Below are 15791 nucleotides of genomic sequence, written 5' to 3'. Positions count from 1 at the left end.
CATGGGGCATGGAGTATCGCGATGGGTGGGGGGGCGGAGTGGTGGTGATTGTGGGGAGGGGGGGGGGGGGTGTGTGTCACCTCCCTGTTGCCCAGAGGCCAATTGAGGCCCTTAAGTAGCCTATTAAAGGCCCTCCCTGTGGGCTTGGTGGGGGGAATACCTACTTTGTGGGCAATTTATGGCCTATGGAGGACCCCCACCAGGAACAACGTTACCCCCCATCCCAGACCCCTCTCCCCTGGACTGAACAACCAACCCCCCCACCTTCCCTCACCGGGGCCTTCCGGACTGACCCCGGTGACCGTGCCTCACCTACCTTTGTTCCGGTGTTCCACTGCTGAGCCTGGGTCTGAGGTCTCTGCAGTACCAACAGTGGCCACCGCTCCTGATTACGCGCTGACACTGCTGAGCTACCAGCCCTGTGATTGGCCAGCAGCTCTTGGAGACAGCGAGCTCAGAAAATAGTGGCCTGCCTGCGTGGGCCGCACGCCAAAGATCCGCCGCAAACTCACGTGCAGTGGCACATTTAAATAGCCGGGGCAGCCTGCGCCCCCCTCACCTCCCCCAATCTCATGGAGGGGGCGGGCTGTCTGTTCCCAGCAATGGCGTCAGGTGCCTGTGCGCAGGCGCTGGTGCCATTTTTATAAGGCAGCCAGCCCTGCTGTCCAATTTAAATTTTTAAAGTCCTATCCCCCAAAATTAAATAACTAAATTTCTAACACCCCTTTCCCACCCCTCCCCAATAACAATTACAATAACTATTTGCCCTTCCCCCACCCCCCCAAAACACTCACCTTTTATATCTGACCTTCACCCCCCCACCAAACTGCACAAAGTTTAAGGTTCAAACTTACCTCCTCCCCACCAGTGAGGCGCCATGTTTCCCCGGACGGGGATCTGAAGGCGCGGGAGCCGTCAAGATCGCAGGTAAGTCTATTTAAATTTAATAATTTTATTCATTTGAATATGATAATTGTGGTCCCATTGCCCAGAGGCGGGGGGGGGGGGGGGGGTGGCCGCCACAGAGCCTCGCTGCCGGCAGGAGGATTGGGCCGGGCCCTCATAGCGTTGAGGTCTGTGGCGGGCCTCATGCAGAGCCATCTTCAGGCCCTCTCCGCCACGGAAGCCAATGCCTGGGGGAGAACAAAATCCAGCCCTAGGTGTGAGTCTGCAATTCTACACTCACAGCTGGGATCTCCACTTGCAGGGGTCATGGATTGGAGAATCTGTTATCAGCCTTACTTGCAACAAATGCTTCCTGCTGGTGCAGCTTCTGTAGATGGAAACTCATTGGAGGAAATTGTGGTTTGACTGATAGTGTAAAACATTTTTTTTATTTCCAAAATATACTTTATTCATAAAAATCTGTAAAAAATACATGACAAAACAGTTCCAAACAGCACCAAGTCAAAAACTACAAACCGTGCAAAGTTTCCTTCAATACAATCATGAGTTGCCTCACAACCCTTCCATTTCATTGTCATGCCAGATACATTTTTACATTTTGCAGCAAACGAAAATTTTCCCGATACAGTTCGAGGGGTTTCCCATGGATCCAGCCCCTCTGTTCAGCTTGGTGGGGGGACCTTACACTGTGGTCTTTCCCCATTGAGCCTTTGCTACGGCTGCCCCAAGCTTTAGTGCGTCCCTCAGCACGTAGTCCTGGACCTTGGAATGTGCCAGTCTGCAGCATTCGGTCGTGGACAACTCTTTGCGTTGGAAGACCATCAAGTTTCGGGCAGACCAAAGGGCTTCTTTCACCGAATTGATAGTCCTCCAGCAGCAGTTGATGTTTATCTCATTGTGCGTCCCTGGGAACAGCCTGTAGAGCACAGACTCCTGTGTTACAGAGCTGCTTGGGATGAACCTCGACAAAAACCACTGCATCTCTTTCCACACCTGCTTTGCAAACACACATTCCAGAAGGAGATGGGCAACTGTCTCTTCCCCACCACAGCCACCTCGAGGGCATTGTGCGGAGGGGGTGACACTTCGGGCGTGCAGGAAGGATCTGATGGGGAGGGCTCTTCTCACCACCAGCCAAGCTACATCTTGGTGCTTCTTTGAAAGTTCTGGTGATGAGGCATTCCTTGGGCCTTGAGGACATTCCGTGCAGACCACTGCCTGATGGACTGGTGGTCAAAGGTGTTTTTCCGCAGAAACTGCTCCACGAAGGATAGGTGGTACGGCACGGTCCAACTGGATGGAGCGTTCTGCGGCAATGTGACCAGGCCCATCCTTCGCAACACCGGGGACAGATAGAACCTCAGCACGTAGTGACACTTGATGTTTGCGTACTGGAGGTCAACGCACAGCTTGATGCAGCCGCACACAAAGGTAGCCATCAGGATGAGGGCGACGTTGGGTACATTTTTCCCGCCCTTATCCAGAGGTTTGAACATCGTGTCCCTCCGGACCCGATCCATTTTGGATCCCCAGATGAAGCGGAAAATGGCTCGGGTGACCGCCATGGCGCAGGAGTGGGGTATAGGCCAGACCTGCGCCACGTACAGCAACAACATGAGTGCCTCGCACCTGATGACCAGGTTCTTACCCACAATGGAGAGAGATCGCTGCTCCCACATGCTCAGCTTGTGTTGTACCTTGGCTACTTGCTCCTCCCAGGTTTTGGTGCATGCCCCGGCCCTTCCAAACCATATCCCCAACACCTTCAGGTAGTCTGACCTGACGGTGAAGGGGACAAAGGATCGGTCAGCCCAGTTCCCAAAGAACATGGCCTCGCTCTTGCCGTGGTTAACTTTGGCTCCCGAGGCCAGTTCGAACTGGTCACAGATGTTCATCAGTCTGCGCATAGACAGCGGATCCGAGCAGAAGACGGCGACGTCATCCAAGTACAGGGAGGTTTTAATCGGAGTGCCTCCGCTGCCTGGGATTGTCACCCCTCTTATGCTCGCATCCTTCCTCATAGACTCAGCAAAGGGTTCAATACAGCAAACAAACAAGACCGGGGAGAGAGGACAGCCCTGTCTGACTCCAGATTGGATCGGGAAACTTTCCGATTCCCACCCATTGATTGAGACTGTGCTACTGATGTTTGTGTAGAGCAGTTTGATCCAATTGCAGATTCCCTCCCCAAACCCCATTTTGGAAAGCACGTCCATCATGTAGGTGTGTGATATCCTGTCAAAAGCCTTCTCCTGGTCCAGGCTAATGAGGCAGGTGTCCACCCTCCTGTCCCGTACATAGGCGATCGTATCCCTGAGTAGCGCGAGGCTATCAGAGATCTTCCTGCTGGGTACAGTACAGATCTGATCAGGGTGGATCACCAACTCCGGAGCAGACTTGACTCGACTGGCTATGACTTTGGATAGAATCTTGTAGTCAACATTAAGCAGTGAGATGGGCCGCCAATTTCTGATTTCTGCCCTCTCCCCCTTCCGCTTGTAAATGAGGGTGATGATGCCTTTCGTCATGGATTCTGACATGCTGCCGGCCAGGAGCATACTCTCGTATACTTCCAGCAGGTCCGGGCTGACCCAGTCCCACAGGGCCGAATACAACTCAACCGGTAAGCCGTCACTTCTGGGATTTTTACTCGTCTCGAAGGACTCGACGGCCTATGTCAGCTCGTCCAGAGTTAGCGGCTTGTCCAGTCTCTCCCTCGTGCTGTCATCTAAGACCTCTGTGATAGATGACAGGAAGGACTGGGAGGCTCTGCTGTCCGTGGGCTTTGCGTCATACAGCCCAGCATAAAAGGATTTGCTGATCCTTAGTATGTCGGACTGCGAAGACATTACCGAGCAATCCTATTCCTTCAGGCTTCTGATCACAGAGCTCTCTCTGTGTGTACCTTTTGGAAGAAGTAACGCAAGCATATCTCATCCTGCTCGATGGAGCGGTCTCTGGACTGGAAGATGATCTTGGAGGTCTCCGTGGCAAAGAGCGAGGCCTGCTGGCTCTTCACCTCTTGGAGGTCCTCCTTGACCTCGACCCCCATCGACTGCAGCTGGAGAAGATTTTGCATACTTTTCTGGAGTCGGGACATTTCCCTCTGTCTCTCTCTCGCCCTCTGAACACCTTTGTGGATGAAGAACCTCTTGATGTTCTCCTTGATTGCTTCCCACCAGTGACTGGAGACTCAAAGAGGGGTTTCACGGTCCTCCAACCTTTGTAATCCCTTTTGAGTTCCTCAACGTTCTCTGAGGTTAGCAGTGTAGCATTGAGCTTCCACGTCCTTCTGCCAACCCGCTGGTCGTCCTGTAAGTGACAGTCGGCCAGTAAGAGGCAGTGGTCGGAGAAGAACACCGGCTTGACATCGGTGATAGTGTAAAACGGCCGATATCAATTTAAAGGAAATGAAAAGTGGGGGAGATATATAACATTAAGTGGGAAATAGCTTGTGTGTTACCGCATCACCTCACCACTATCGTAGTCGATGTGATAAAATAGCATTTCTGTTACTAACATAGATTTTTTTTTCCTGACTAGAATGGGCTCCCATCACCAGAAAAGGTGTATATCTTTAATGGAGACTATGTTGACAGAGGGAAATATTCTATTGAGATTCTGCTGATCTTGTTTGCATTTCTACTTGTTTATCCAAAGGGAGTCTATCTAAACAGAGGAAACCATGAAGATTATGTCATCAACTTAAGGTACACAGTGTAATCCATTCACCATTGTGTTGGTTCCCTCCAATGTCTCAATGTGTATTCAGTGACCTTCTCAGTCATACAAACCAATAAGGCTATGTAGTGGCAGTGGGGCTGCTACATTTAGCTTCAGGATCACCTGGGCTAGATAGGGGAACATTAGCCAGAATTCCTGATCACTGAATAGAGACCATTTCTGGAAGTATGCATGTGAAACATTGGATGAGAATGGGATTGAACTCAGCTCTAATGCTTTCTCTCGTGAAATAACCCATCAACACTCATTATCAAAGCCTAGACATGAATAATAGTTACTTGAGTAAGGTACAGGAAAGTGACTGGCTACTGTGGAAGAAGTCAATACCTTAAAAGAGGAGAGGAAAATTTGTGAAGAGAGGAAAAGATGAATTGTCATCATCTCTATATGAGGAAGCACCTTTTTACACAATAGGTGGTAATGACTTGGAACTCGCTGCACACAAGGGTGGTGGAAGTGGAGATGATCAATGACTTCAGCAGGAAGTTGAATGGCCACCTGAGAGAAATAGACTTGCAGGGCTATGGGGATTGAGCTGGGGAATGGGACAGATAGCATAGCTCTATGCAGAGCCAGCATGCACTCAGTGGGCCAAATGGCCTCCTTTTGTGACGTATTTGAATCTATGACTCTTCAGAGATTCTGAATTTTCTTAATGAATTTCTAACAGACTTTGTAACTCATGTTCAGAGGTAGTTGTAACAGCTGGAATAAGGAATCCATAGGTTACTGATCTGGGCTATAGGAACATAGGAACAGGAGTAAACCATTCAGCACCCCCAGCTGCTCTGCCATTCAATTAGATCATGAGTGATCTGTGACCTAACTCCATCCAACCACTTTGGTTCCATATCCCTTAATACCCTTGGTTAGCAAAAATCTATTGATCTCAGATTCAAAATAATTAACTAAGCTAGCATCGATTGCTTTTGTGGGAGCGAGTTCCAAACTTCTACCACCCTTTACATGAAGAAGTGTTTCTTAACTTCTTTACTGAATAACCTGGCTCTGATTTTAAGTCTATGTCTTCTTGTCCTAGACTGCCTACCAATGGAAAGAGTCTCTTGCTTTCTACTTTATCAATTCCTTTCAACATCCTAAAATCCTCAATCAAATCATCCCTTAACCTACTAGATTCCAGGGAATCCAAGCCTAGATTATGTAATCATCCCTCATAATCTAACCTGTGGAACCCTGGTAACATTCTGGTGAATCTGAACTGCATTCTTTCCAAAGTCAATGTGTCTTTTCTAAGATGTGGTCTAACCAGGGCTTGGATGGATATGGATGGGACATTGCAGTATTTAGTTTAGTTAACCAGATACTCGCTAATCCTAAAATACGTAATACAAAAGGCATATATTACAGCAAACCATCCTACATCTCCTGAAATATAATTCTTCCAATACCAAGTTATATTTTACCATTTCAGGTATGGCTTCACAAAGGAAGTAATGTGGAAATACCAGGTAAGCATTTGGACGACTACTGTAACTTTTCTGCAATCATTGAATATTTTCTGTACTGCTAATGATTTTTATATTTGCTTTAGGTGCATGGCAGTAGAATACTGAAATTAATACAGAGTGTTTTCAGTTGGTTGCCATTAGCTACTATTATAGATGAAAAGGTATTGATTATACACGGAGGTATTTCAGAAACAACAGATTTGGATTTTCTGAGCAAGATTGACAGACACAAGGTACAATTTGACCTTTTAAAATAATTAAATATATATAATTTAAAGTCTGAATTAATAAGAAGTTATTCTAATTACTTTCATTCTGCAAAAAATCTCTGGATTTATTTTCTTTTGATTTTATTTAAGTATGCCGGAATATCCAGCAGACTTCTACCAATGTCAATTTATCCATCTCTTTCTATTTCTCAAACATAATGCCAAGATAATGACTAGTTGAGTATTAAGCCAAATCTGAGTCCAAAGTGACTTGAACTGAGCCAAATATCTAAGAATAAAATTTGGCTTATCTTTTTAAAATACACAGTGAAGGAGCATAATATTCCTTTATACATGTAGACTGTCCTTATAGCTAGAGCCACAGCAATAAGGATTAGTATATTTTATATATCTACCAGCTGGAGACCTGCAATAGGTGTGACAAGTGTCTGATTTTCTTGGTTTTGATGAAACATAATCTGATATCTAGTATGGGGTAAATATCCACTTATCTGATCCCTGCGAACCTAGTAAGGAATTCGGAAAGTTAGCTTGTAGTTTTGATGTGCCTGTCCAATCCCTGGCTACTTAGTTCTGCAGGTGTCTGCCCACCAGCTTTTGTTTGTTTAACTCAGCGAATTGAAAATAGCAATTGCTCTTACCTATGCTCCTTAGTGAATCAACTGTGTACCTTTGTCGAACAGTTAGACCTACGCCAGGAAAAAAATAATTAAAAGCACCATTATTTTGATTTGTATACCATAGTTTTAATATATAGCCATTGGGTTAATTCAGATCGGATTCAAATTTAGTGTCAGTCGTGCTAACATTTGAGATCCTCCCAAAAGCAAACATTTATTTCTACTCCAAGAACTATTCAGCAGCCCTACACTGGCACTATTTAGATTAAGTTCTCATGTAGTGACATGTTTGAAAGAAATCTGCAAGATTTCAATGAATTTGTCCACTTAATGACAAGTGTATTTATTGGATTGAAAACAAAATGGCAACCCATTACATAAGAGAGGTTGTTCTATTATATTTATTGTATACAAAGAAATGAAAGACTTGCATTTATATAGTGCGTTTCACAACCTCAGGATTCCCCTAAACATGTTAGAGCCAACAAAGTACTTTTTGAAGAGTAGTCACTATTATAATGTAGGAAATGTATTATTCTGGTTAACCTTCAGTGGTTTTTCTCACAGTTGTTTTTAAATGGACCTGTCACTTTAAAACCACAAAATCTGATTGCTGTAATGAAGTTAGTCACCTGTACAGATTTAACACAAAAGGCCCACCCTGAAGACAGTTTCTGAGGAAAATGACTGGTTTTCTTTATTTTTAAGATGCGACATGTTCTTGGTTAGTTCCCTGTCTGTTTAGATGTGTTTTGTTGCTGCTTCATAAATATCTTTAAACTAATCGGGGGCAAGTGCAGCTAATGTGCGCTAGGTGTAAGACTTTTAAATAGATGGATGGATAAATAGAATGCAGATACACTACAAGAGTGCTTCTTTCTGAAAATAAATTCATCTGTTTACAACAGTATGTTTCAACCTTGAGACCGCCCAAAAGGAAAAGAATTGAATGGAACAAGCAAGCCTTAGATCAGGAGCAATACTTCAGTGGGGACCATGAGCAGTGTGTGAACAAACCTGATCAAACTCAGAGGAAGAATTCAATGTCAGGCATCTTTAACCTTCATTCTTACGCATACAAGGATCAGAGGAGGAAAAGTTCTGGCACAATATGTGTAAAAAGAAAGGAAATCTCTAAAGGAGTACGACGCTCAGTTGACGAGGAATTAAAAAAATGTCGTAGAAAAGTGGGCTTCAGTAACACATATGAACATCATAAAACATCATGGTCCATGATGGATTCAGACACTCAAGAAATCCTCGACTCGGATAACCATGAATGGAAACAGGTGAGTCCACTTATTAAAAAAAAATAAAATTACATACATTGGTTTATAAGATATCAACTATAAAAGACAGATTTGTACCATACTAAAATGAGGCCTGTACATTTAAGGCAGACAAGAGATATCTATTTACACAAAAGGTACTCAGCAGGTGTGGAGCATTGCAAGGAAAGGTGATTGAGGCCAGGACACTAGACTAATTTTAAAATAGCTGCAACTGGCAAGACAGTACATTTGAATCTAATGGGCTCATCTGAACCTGGCTTGAAATCTGTTTAGGTGGGGCCCTAAAAATCCATGATGGCCACAGCCGGGCATAAATACTGGGACATGCCCACCTAAAGCCTCCAGCAATAATTCCATCAAATTTTTCAAGATCAGTGGCAAGGCCTTTCACTTAAATACAAATGGGTCACCATCAATTGAAGAGGTCACGTATCACGGTGCTGACTACAGGTTTGGGGGGAGAGGGGGGGTGAGCATGCTTGGTTCTCCCACCCAACAATGTAAGAAAGCTACTATCTTTGTAAGGCCAGGTCCCAGCAATTGACATTAGAAACCTCGATGTTAGAATGGGATCTAGTGTATCTCAGCCCCATCTATACTCCCACCGGAAATATGGTGGAAGTACATCAGACAGACTGTAGATGTTTGGAATGTAGTCACTTCTGAAGTTGATTGAGGTTAAGTTTGCATTACTGGCATGCTTATCACCATATACAGCACATATATGTATGTATTTCAGTGAAATCATTCACAAGATGTTTGGATTTGGTGCAAAATCAGAGTTTTTTTTCATATTTTCAATGACAGATGTTTTCAATGACAGAATTTTTGTGACTCCTAACATCACTATGACAATAATTGCTCATCAAAGTGTAGAGGGTTTCCATTTTTTGTCAAAACTTGAGAATCTATATTGTTATGACCGACCACTCCAGTCAAAGCACCCAATCAAAATATACGATTCTGATTGTGGTGGGAGAAATGCACTGTTAATTCAATTCTGCCCCTCCACAGATCGCCTAACATATAATTTTAAACTTTCCAAATTAAAGAAAGACTCAGCCAAATTGTACAATCTATTAACCCCCTAATGAGCTAACCAACAAATTCACTGTTTAATTAGAAAAACTAAATTCTTAAACACTACGAAGATATAAACAACATTTAAAATAGAAAAAAATTAGAGTCCTTGCAAACTTACACTTCCCGATGAACAATCAATCCTCTGATTAAAGTCCACGCACAATTGTCCAGAGTCCGACGAGGAAAGGAAAAAGGTCCAAAATCCAAAGTTTCAAACTCCTCTTTCTTCCAGCAATGACCACAGTAGATCAACAACTCGCAACCACTTTCAATAGAATCAATCTGGCTTTAGAATTTTTGAGGGACAAAAAATTGCCACAGTCTAACTTCCTTTCCTTCAGTTTAAATTATCAGAGATCTCTGTTTTGGCTTGACGTTTTAGAATTTTGAGAAAGAATAATAAATAAACAGACTAAATTCTCTTCCTTCAGTTTAAATGGGCTGAGAACTCTTCTTTCAGGTGCTGACACACAGCTGTCTGTCTGTGTCCTCTGTTTGAACAGGCTGTTTGCACTATAAGCCAGTTCAAAATTAAATTGTAACCAATGTATCTCTCGATGCTCAGACCGAGCAGCTGTATCCAAGGTAACGAGAATGCACCCTTTGAATCGCAGTCTCCAAATGGCTGTATCCAAGGCAACAAAAATGCATTCTTTGTCTCAGTCTTTAGAGCTTGCTGCCTTAAAGCAGTATGGCTCTTTTTCCAGCCTTAAAGGCACACTGCATTCTTCCCGGAAAAGAAAAACTACAGGATCATAACAATATTTTAAAACTGAAGAGGCTGAACATTGTGGTTGTATTTAAAAGAGGTTACCAGAAGATTTGGACTGAATGTAAACAAGTTTACTGGAAAGCACCTGTTTGCAAAGAACCCAGCAGGGGGTTGTGTTGTGACCCTGAAATAGCTAATTACAAGGAAATGACAAGTCAATATTTATGGGTGTCATAGGACTTGTTTCTGTAAAAAGTTGGTTTCATTTTGAGCTGTTCAAAAAGCCAGTTGGTTTTGGCTAAAAACAAAAAGAAAGAGGCTTGCTTCCTGACCTGCCAGGAGAATGGAAGAAGACAACTGATATCTCTCTCTCTTTGAAGAATTCCTGCATCAAGTTGTACTGTTGCCTTCTGTATTTGAAGAAATCCTGAATGTTTGCAGAAACCTTTCATCTTTGAAAGAATTTTACATTGAATGTGTGGGAATTGAAACCTTTGTTGTTGCACACCCGATGTAAGGCCTATGTGAAGCCTTCTGTGCTGAATCTCTTTGAACGCCTCCCCAAACTATTCATCAATTTCACCCGGAAAGAACTGTTCTAAGAAGATTCCTAGTGGCAGCCATCTATTTGCCTTTGGGACACTTCGCCAAAACAAATGACTTCCCATACCTTCTCTTCAGTCTAAGTTTTTTTTATCCCTTCTATTTCTTTGTAACAGTTGTAAACAAAAATCCCTTTTTTCCCGGTTAACTGGTTGTGTGTGTGAGTGTGTGTGTGTGAGTGCTAGGATAAAAATAAGGGGCTTTAATATTTCAATTCACATGTATGTTTACTTTATTATTGGTTAAGACTTGGGGTATAATAAACAGATAATTTTGTTGTTTATTAAAGAAACCTGGTTGGTGTGCTTTATTCTGGGGAAAAATAAAAGTATCTGATTGACTGTTTCGGTAAGTGGGAAAATTTAAATATATGTTGTGACCTGTGGAGAAGTCAGACAGAATTAACAATGCACTCTTCTTACCTCGGTCATAACAAAAGGAAGGGGAGACACCATAGTTAATGAAAATACATTTAAAACGCAATACGCTTAGATTTTATTTGTACTATGTCCCTTTTCTGCAGTGATTTCCAATTTGTTGAGCAGTTATGTTTTAAGTGAGATAAAAGCAAAATACTGCGGATGCTGGAAATCTGAAACAAAAACAAGAAATGCTGGAATCACTCAGCAGGTCTGGCAGCATCTGTGGAAAGAGAAGCAGAGTTAACGTTTCGGGTCAGTTCCGAAGAAGGGTCACTGACCCGAAACGTTAACTCTGCTTCTCTTTCCACAGATGCTGCCAGACCTGCTGAGTGATTCCAGCATTTCTTGTTTATGTTTTAAGTGAGGTCCTGAAGGTGCTAAAATGCTGTGAATGTACAAGGTTTTCCACATGGGACCACTCTGCACTGAATGCAGGATTGTGGAATCACCCCTAGATCATATGTGGCCTATGGAGTCGGCTCAGTGAGCTTGATGGCCCAATGGCTCCTCCACTTTTCTTCACTTCCATGTTTGATGTTCTCGTATCTTAATTTTTTTTAAAATTTGTTCTTGGGATGTCAGAGATGCTGGTGATTATTGCCCATCCCTAGTTGCTCTGAGGTGGTGATAGTTGGCTTCCTCCTTGAACCGCAGCAGTCCTTGTGCTTTGTGTTAGGTAGGCAATTCCAGGATATTGACCCAATGATGATGTAAGAACATGAAAGTGACATTAATAAGTCAAATGATTTCAGAACTCATATCATAGGATTGAAAAGTTTATTTTCTCTCAAGATTGTGGACATTTTATGGAGTGACCCAATGCATCAGGAAGGCTGTATCGCAAACACGGTCAGAGGAGGTGGGTGCTACTTTGGACCTGATGTAACTGAGAAGATTCTACAAAAACATAATTTGCAGCTCTTGATCAGGTCCCATGAGTGCAAGCAGGAGGGTTATGAGTTCTGCCACAACCAAAAGGTATGAATAAACCTCCCTGAAGCCCATGAAAAAGAAACAGCACCACAAGCACATACTTAATGCACAATTGGCAGTAGTTCTGATTATGATTATGATTAGAGATACAGCACTGAAACAGGCCCTTCGGCCCACCGAGTCTGTGCCGAACATCAACCACCCATTTATACTAATCCTACACTAATCCCATATTCCTACCAAACATCCCCACCTGTCCCTATATTTCCCTACCACCTACCTATACTAGTGACAATTTATAATGGCCAATTTACCTATCAACCTGCAAGTCTTTTGGCTTGTGGGAGGAAACCGGAGCACCCGGAGAAAACCCACGCAGACACAGGGAGAACTTGCAAACTCCACACAGGCAGTACCCGGAATCGAACCCGGGTCCCTGGAGCTGTGAGGCTGCAGTGCTAACCACTGCGCCACTGTGCCGCCTATTGCCCACTCTGTTGCCCACTTCATGTTAATTATGTTTTGATCACAGTCCTAGTATAACTAACTGGCTCCAAACGAGGCTACTGACTATACATCCAGGTACAGTGAGCTTCCACAGGACTAGATTGACATGGTAGGATAACCCCCCGACACTGAGACATTGAGCAGAATAAACCAGAAGACATGAGACTAATGAGGACAATTTTATACATAATTTTACAGCATGCAACCGAACAATGCAACACAACAAAGAAAATGAAGGTTCAGATATCGTTGTTACTGTTGTGATAATGAGAGAAAGACTTGCATTTATATAGCACCTTTAACATCCCTCAGGGCATCCAAAGTGTTTACAGCCAATGCTGTCACTATTGTCATAGTTGTAATGAAAAAAAGAATAATTGATTGTACCACTCAGTAGAACCTCATATTACAATCAAGCAAATACTCATGACACATATCCCATTACACTGGTGATTCCTGCTGCCAAATTGTAACATTGTCTTAAACATTCTACCAGCCAATTGTAATTATGGAAATGCAGCAGTTTATCCAAAAAATAGTTTAGGATCCAGGATCAGGGGTGAGAGGTGGAATCTTTTTCAATTATGAGGCTAGTGACATGGAGTTGGACCCCTGAAGATTCAAACTAAGTTTAAAAACTTGTTTTTAAAATTTGAACCCCTTACACAAAGGAGGCCATCATGGGCCAAAGCTAACTGGCCCCGACAAAACATAACTCCCAAGGCTGGAAACCAAGGCCTCATTTTATGGCTTCTTGGGGAAGATGGGCGATTGCTGCCCATATAAGTGAGATGACCTCTCCCTAACCCCAAATACCCCAGTGGGTCACCAACCAATATTGCCAGCAGACACATTCCTGGAATATGAACATAAGCAATAGGAGCTGGAGTAGGGCATGAGGCCCATTGAGCTTGGCCTGCCCTTCAATATGATCATGGCTGATCTTCTACCTCTATTCTACTTCCCTGCACTATCCCATATCTCTTGATTCCCTTAATCTCCAAAAATCTATTGATCTCTGTCTTGAACATATTCAACGACTCATCCACAACCTTCTGGGGTAGAGAATTCTAAAGATCCTCAACCTTTGAGTGAAGATATTTCTACTCATCTAGGTCCTAAATAGTCAACCCCTTATTCTGAGCATGCGACCCACAGTTCTAGACTCCGCAGCCAGCATCTACTCTATCAAGCCCATTTAAAATTTTATATGTTTCAATGAGACCACCTCTCATTCTTCTAAATTCCAGGGAATATGGGCTGAGTCTACTCAATCTCTCCTTGTAGGACAATACTAGAATCAGTCTAGTGAACCTTCTTTGCACTCCCTGCAAGTTGTTCCTTAGCTGAGGAAACCAAAATTGCACACAGTCCTCCAGGTGTGGTCTCATCAAGGACCTGTACAATTGCAGTAAGACTTCTTCACTCTTATAATTCAATCCCTTTGCAATAAAGGCTAACATACCTTATGCTTTCCCAATTGCTAGCTGAACCTGCATGTTAATTTTGTGATTTATGTACAAGGACATTCAGGTGTCTCTGAATACCAATATTTCCCAATCTCTCACTATTTAAAAAATATTCAACTTTTTTCTATTTTTCCTTCCAAAGTGGATAACATAACACTTCCCCACTTTATATTCCATCTGCCATGTTCTTGCCCACTTGCTTAACCAGTCTATGCCCCTTTGCAGCCTCGGAGAGCTTACCCTCCCACCTAACCTTGCATTGCCATCAATCTTTGATACACTCACTTTGTCCTTTTGTCTAAGTCATTGATATAGATTGTAAATAGCTGAGACCCAAGCACTGAACCTTGCAGTACCCCATCAGCTATTAGCCTGACAACCCGAAAAAATGACCCATTTATTCCTACTCTGTTTTCTGTCTATTAACCAATCCTCAATCCGTGCTAATATATCAATGCCCAATTCCATAAGCTCTAATTTTGTGTAATAACCTCTTATGTGGCAGCTTATTGAATGCTTTTTGAAAATCCAAATATACTACATCCACCGGTTCCCCCTTATTTACCCTGATAATTACATCAAAAGAACTCTAGCAGACTTGTCAAACATGATTTCCCTTTCATAAATCCATGTTGACTATGCCTAATCATATGATTCGCTAAATGCTCTGTTACCACATCCTTAATAACAGATTGTAGCATTTTCCTTACTATTGATGTCAGGCTAACTGACCTATAGTTCTCTGTTTTCTCTCTCCCTCATGAGTAAGAAATTGCTTGGTCAAGTTGTCTCCATTGTTGAAAAAGTGCCTGAACTGTACAAGTTTTGTTTCTACAGCATAATTACGTATTAATTTCCTTCATCACAATGTTACTCTTTTCGTTACTAATACAGGTCCTGACCATATTTTCTGCTTCTAACTATTATGAAATTGGCAGTAACAGAGGAGCTTATGTGAAGCTCGGTCCTGACCTTGTTCCTCATTGTGTACAGTATCAAGTCAGTCAAAGTACTCGGAAGCTAACCCTGAGACAAAGGTACGTAAACTACTACCAATGAGCTTCTCACAATGAGTATCAGAGAGGAATATCCTACAATACACTGCAGTCTCATAGCATTCTCCTTTCTGTAGCCAAATGCTATATCATTATATGTATTTTCATCATAATATAGTTACAGGATAATCTGGGGGAAGTGTACATGTTAGAATAGAAAGGGAACCTTTGTGGGGTAGGGCAGGGGGAAACAGCAAATGACTTCTAAACTGAATTGTATGCTTCTCTTTTTATTTCATTTCAGGTGGAAGGTGATGAGTAGTATGGCATGGTGAGGCAGGGAAAAGAGTCATCAACAGCTGCAGGCTGCATTTGGGTGCAAGGAAAATGCAGCCCTTTGTGATTACTTTTCCATTGCCTCCCTGAATCACTCATTCTTCACCTAGCCGCATCAATGTTTCCTACCTATCTACCTTCTCACTGTACCTTCCCCTTCCTCACTCCCATCACTACCCCTACCTCTTCCCCTTGGAATGATCCAGTCAAACCCTATATCTCTCTTTCCCCTTTGCTCTGCTGTCACTCACTTCACCCTCAACTCTCCATTCATTCCCCTCCCCACTCCCATTCACCTTCCCTGAGGTCAGCTGATTAGAGGCTAGAGATCCCTCACATTATATTTCCGACCTGTTCTCTCTGCTCCTACCTGTCCTTCATATCTGCTTTCCTCACAGAAGCTTTGTTTTCTGCCAAAATTCAATGTACTTTAAAAAAAATCAATTGGATGAAGAAAAACACTGTCTATC

At 43.0% G+C, this 15791-nt stretch overlaps 1 protein-coding gene across 1 annotated transcript in view; it reads left to right on the top strand.

Moving 5' to 3' along the window:
- ppef2a (protein phosphatase with EF-hand domain 2a) overlaps positions 1 to 15791 on the top strand; it is a 54618-nt gene that overhangs the window by 28126 nt on the left and 10701 nt on the right. Inside the window, exons 8-13 of the mRNA XM_068014409.1 lie at positions 4450 to 4616; positions 6083 to 6119; positions 6203 to 6352; positions 7878 to 8258; positions 11874 to 12059; positions 14885 to 15027. Coding sequence (XP_067870510.1) covers positions 4450 to 4616; positions 6083 to 6119; positions 6203 to 6352; positions 7878 to 8258; positions 11874 to 12059; positions 14885 to 15027 — 1064 coding nt within the window. The remainder of the gene's footprint in view (positions 1 to 4449; positions 4617 to 6082; positions 6120 to 6202; positions 6353 to 7877; positions 8259 to 11873; positions 12060 to 14884; positions 15028 to 15791) is intronic.

The sequence above is a fragment of the Heterodontus francisci genome, chromosome 1 (assembly GCF_036365525.1).
Source record: "Heterodontus francisci isolate sHetFra1 chromosome 1, sHetFra1.hap1, whole genome shotgun sequence".
Classification (NCBI taxonomy): Eukaryota; Metazoa; Chordata; class Chondrichthyes; order Heterodontiformes; family Heterodontidae; genus Heterodontus; species Heterodontus francisci.
This window is presented reverse-complemented; position numbering and strand designations above follow the sequence as displayed.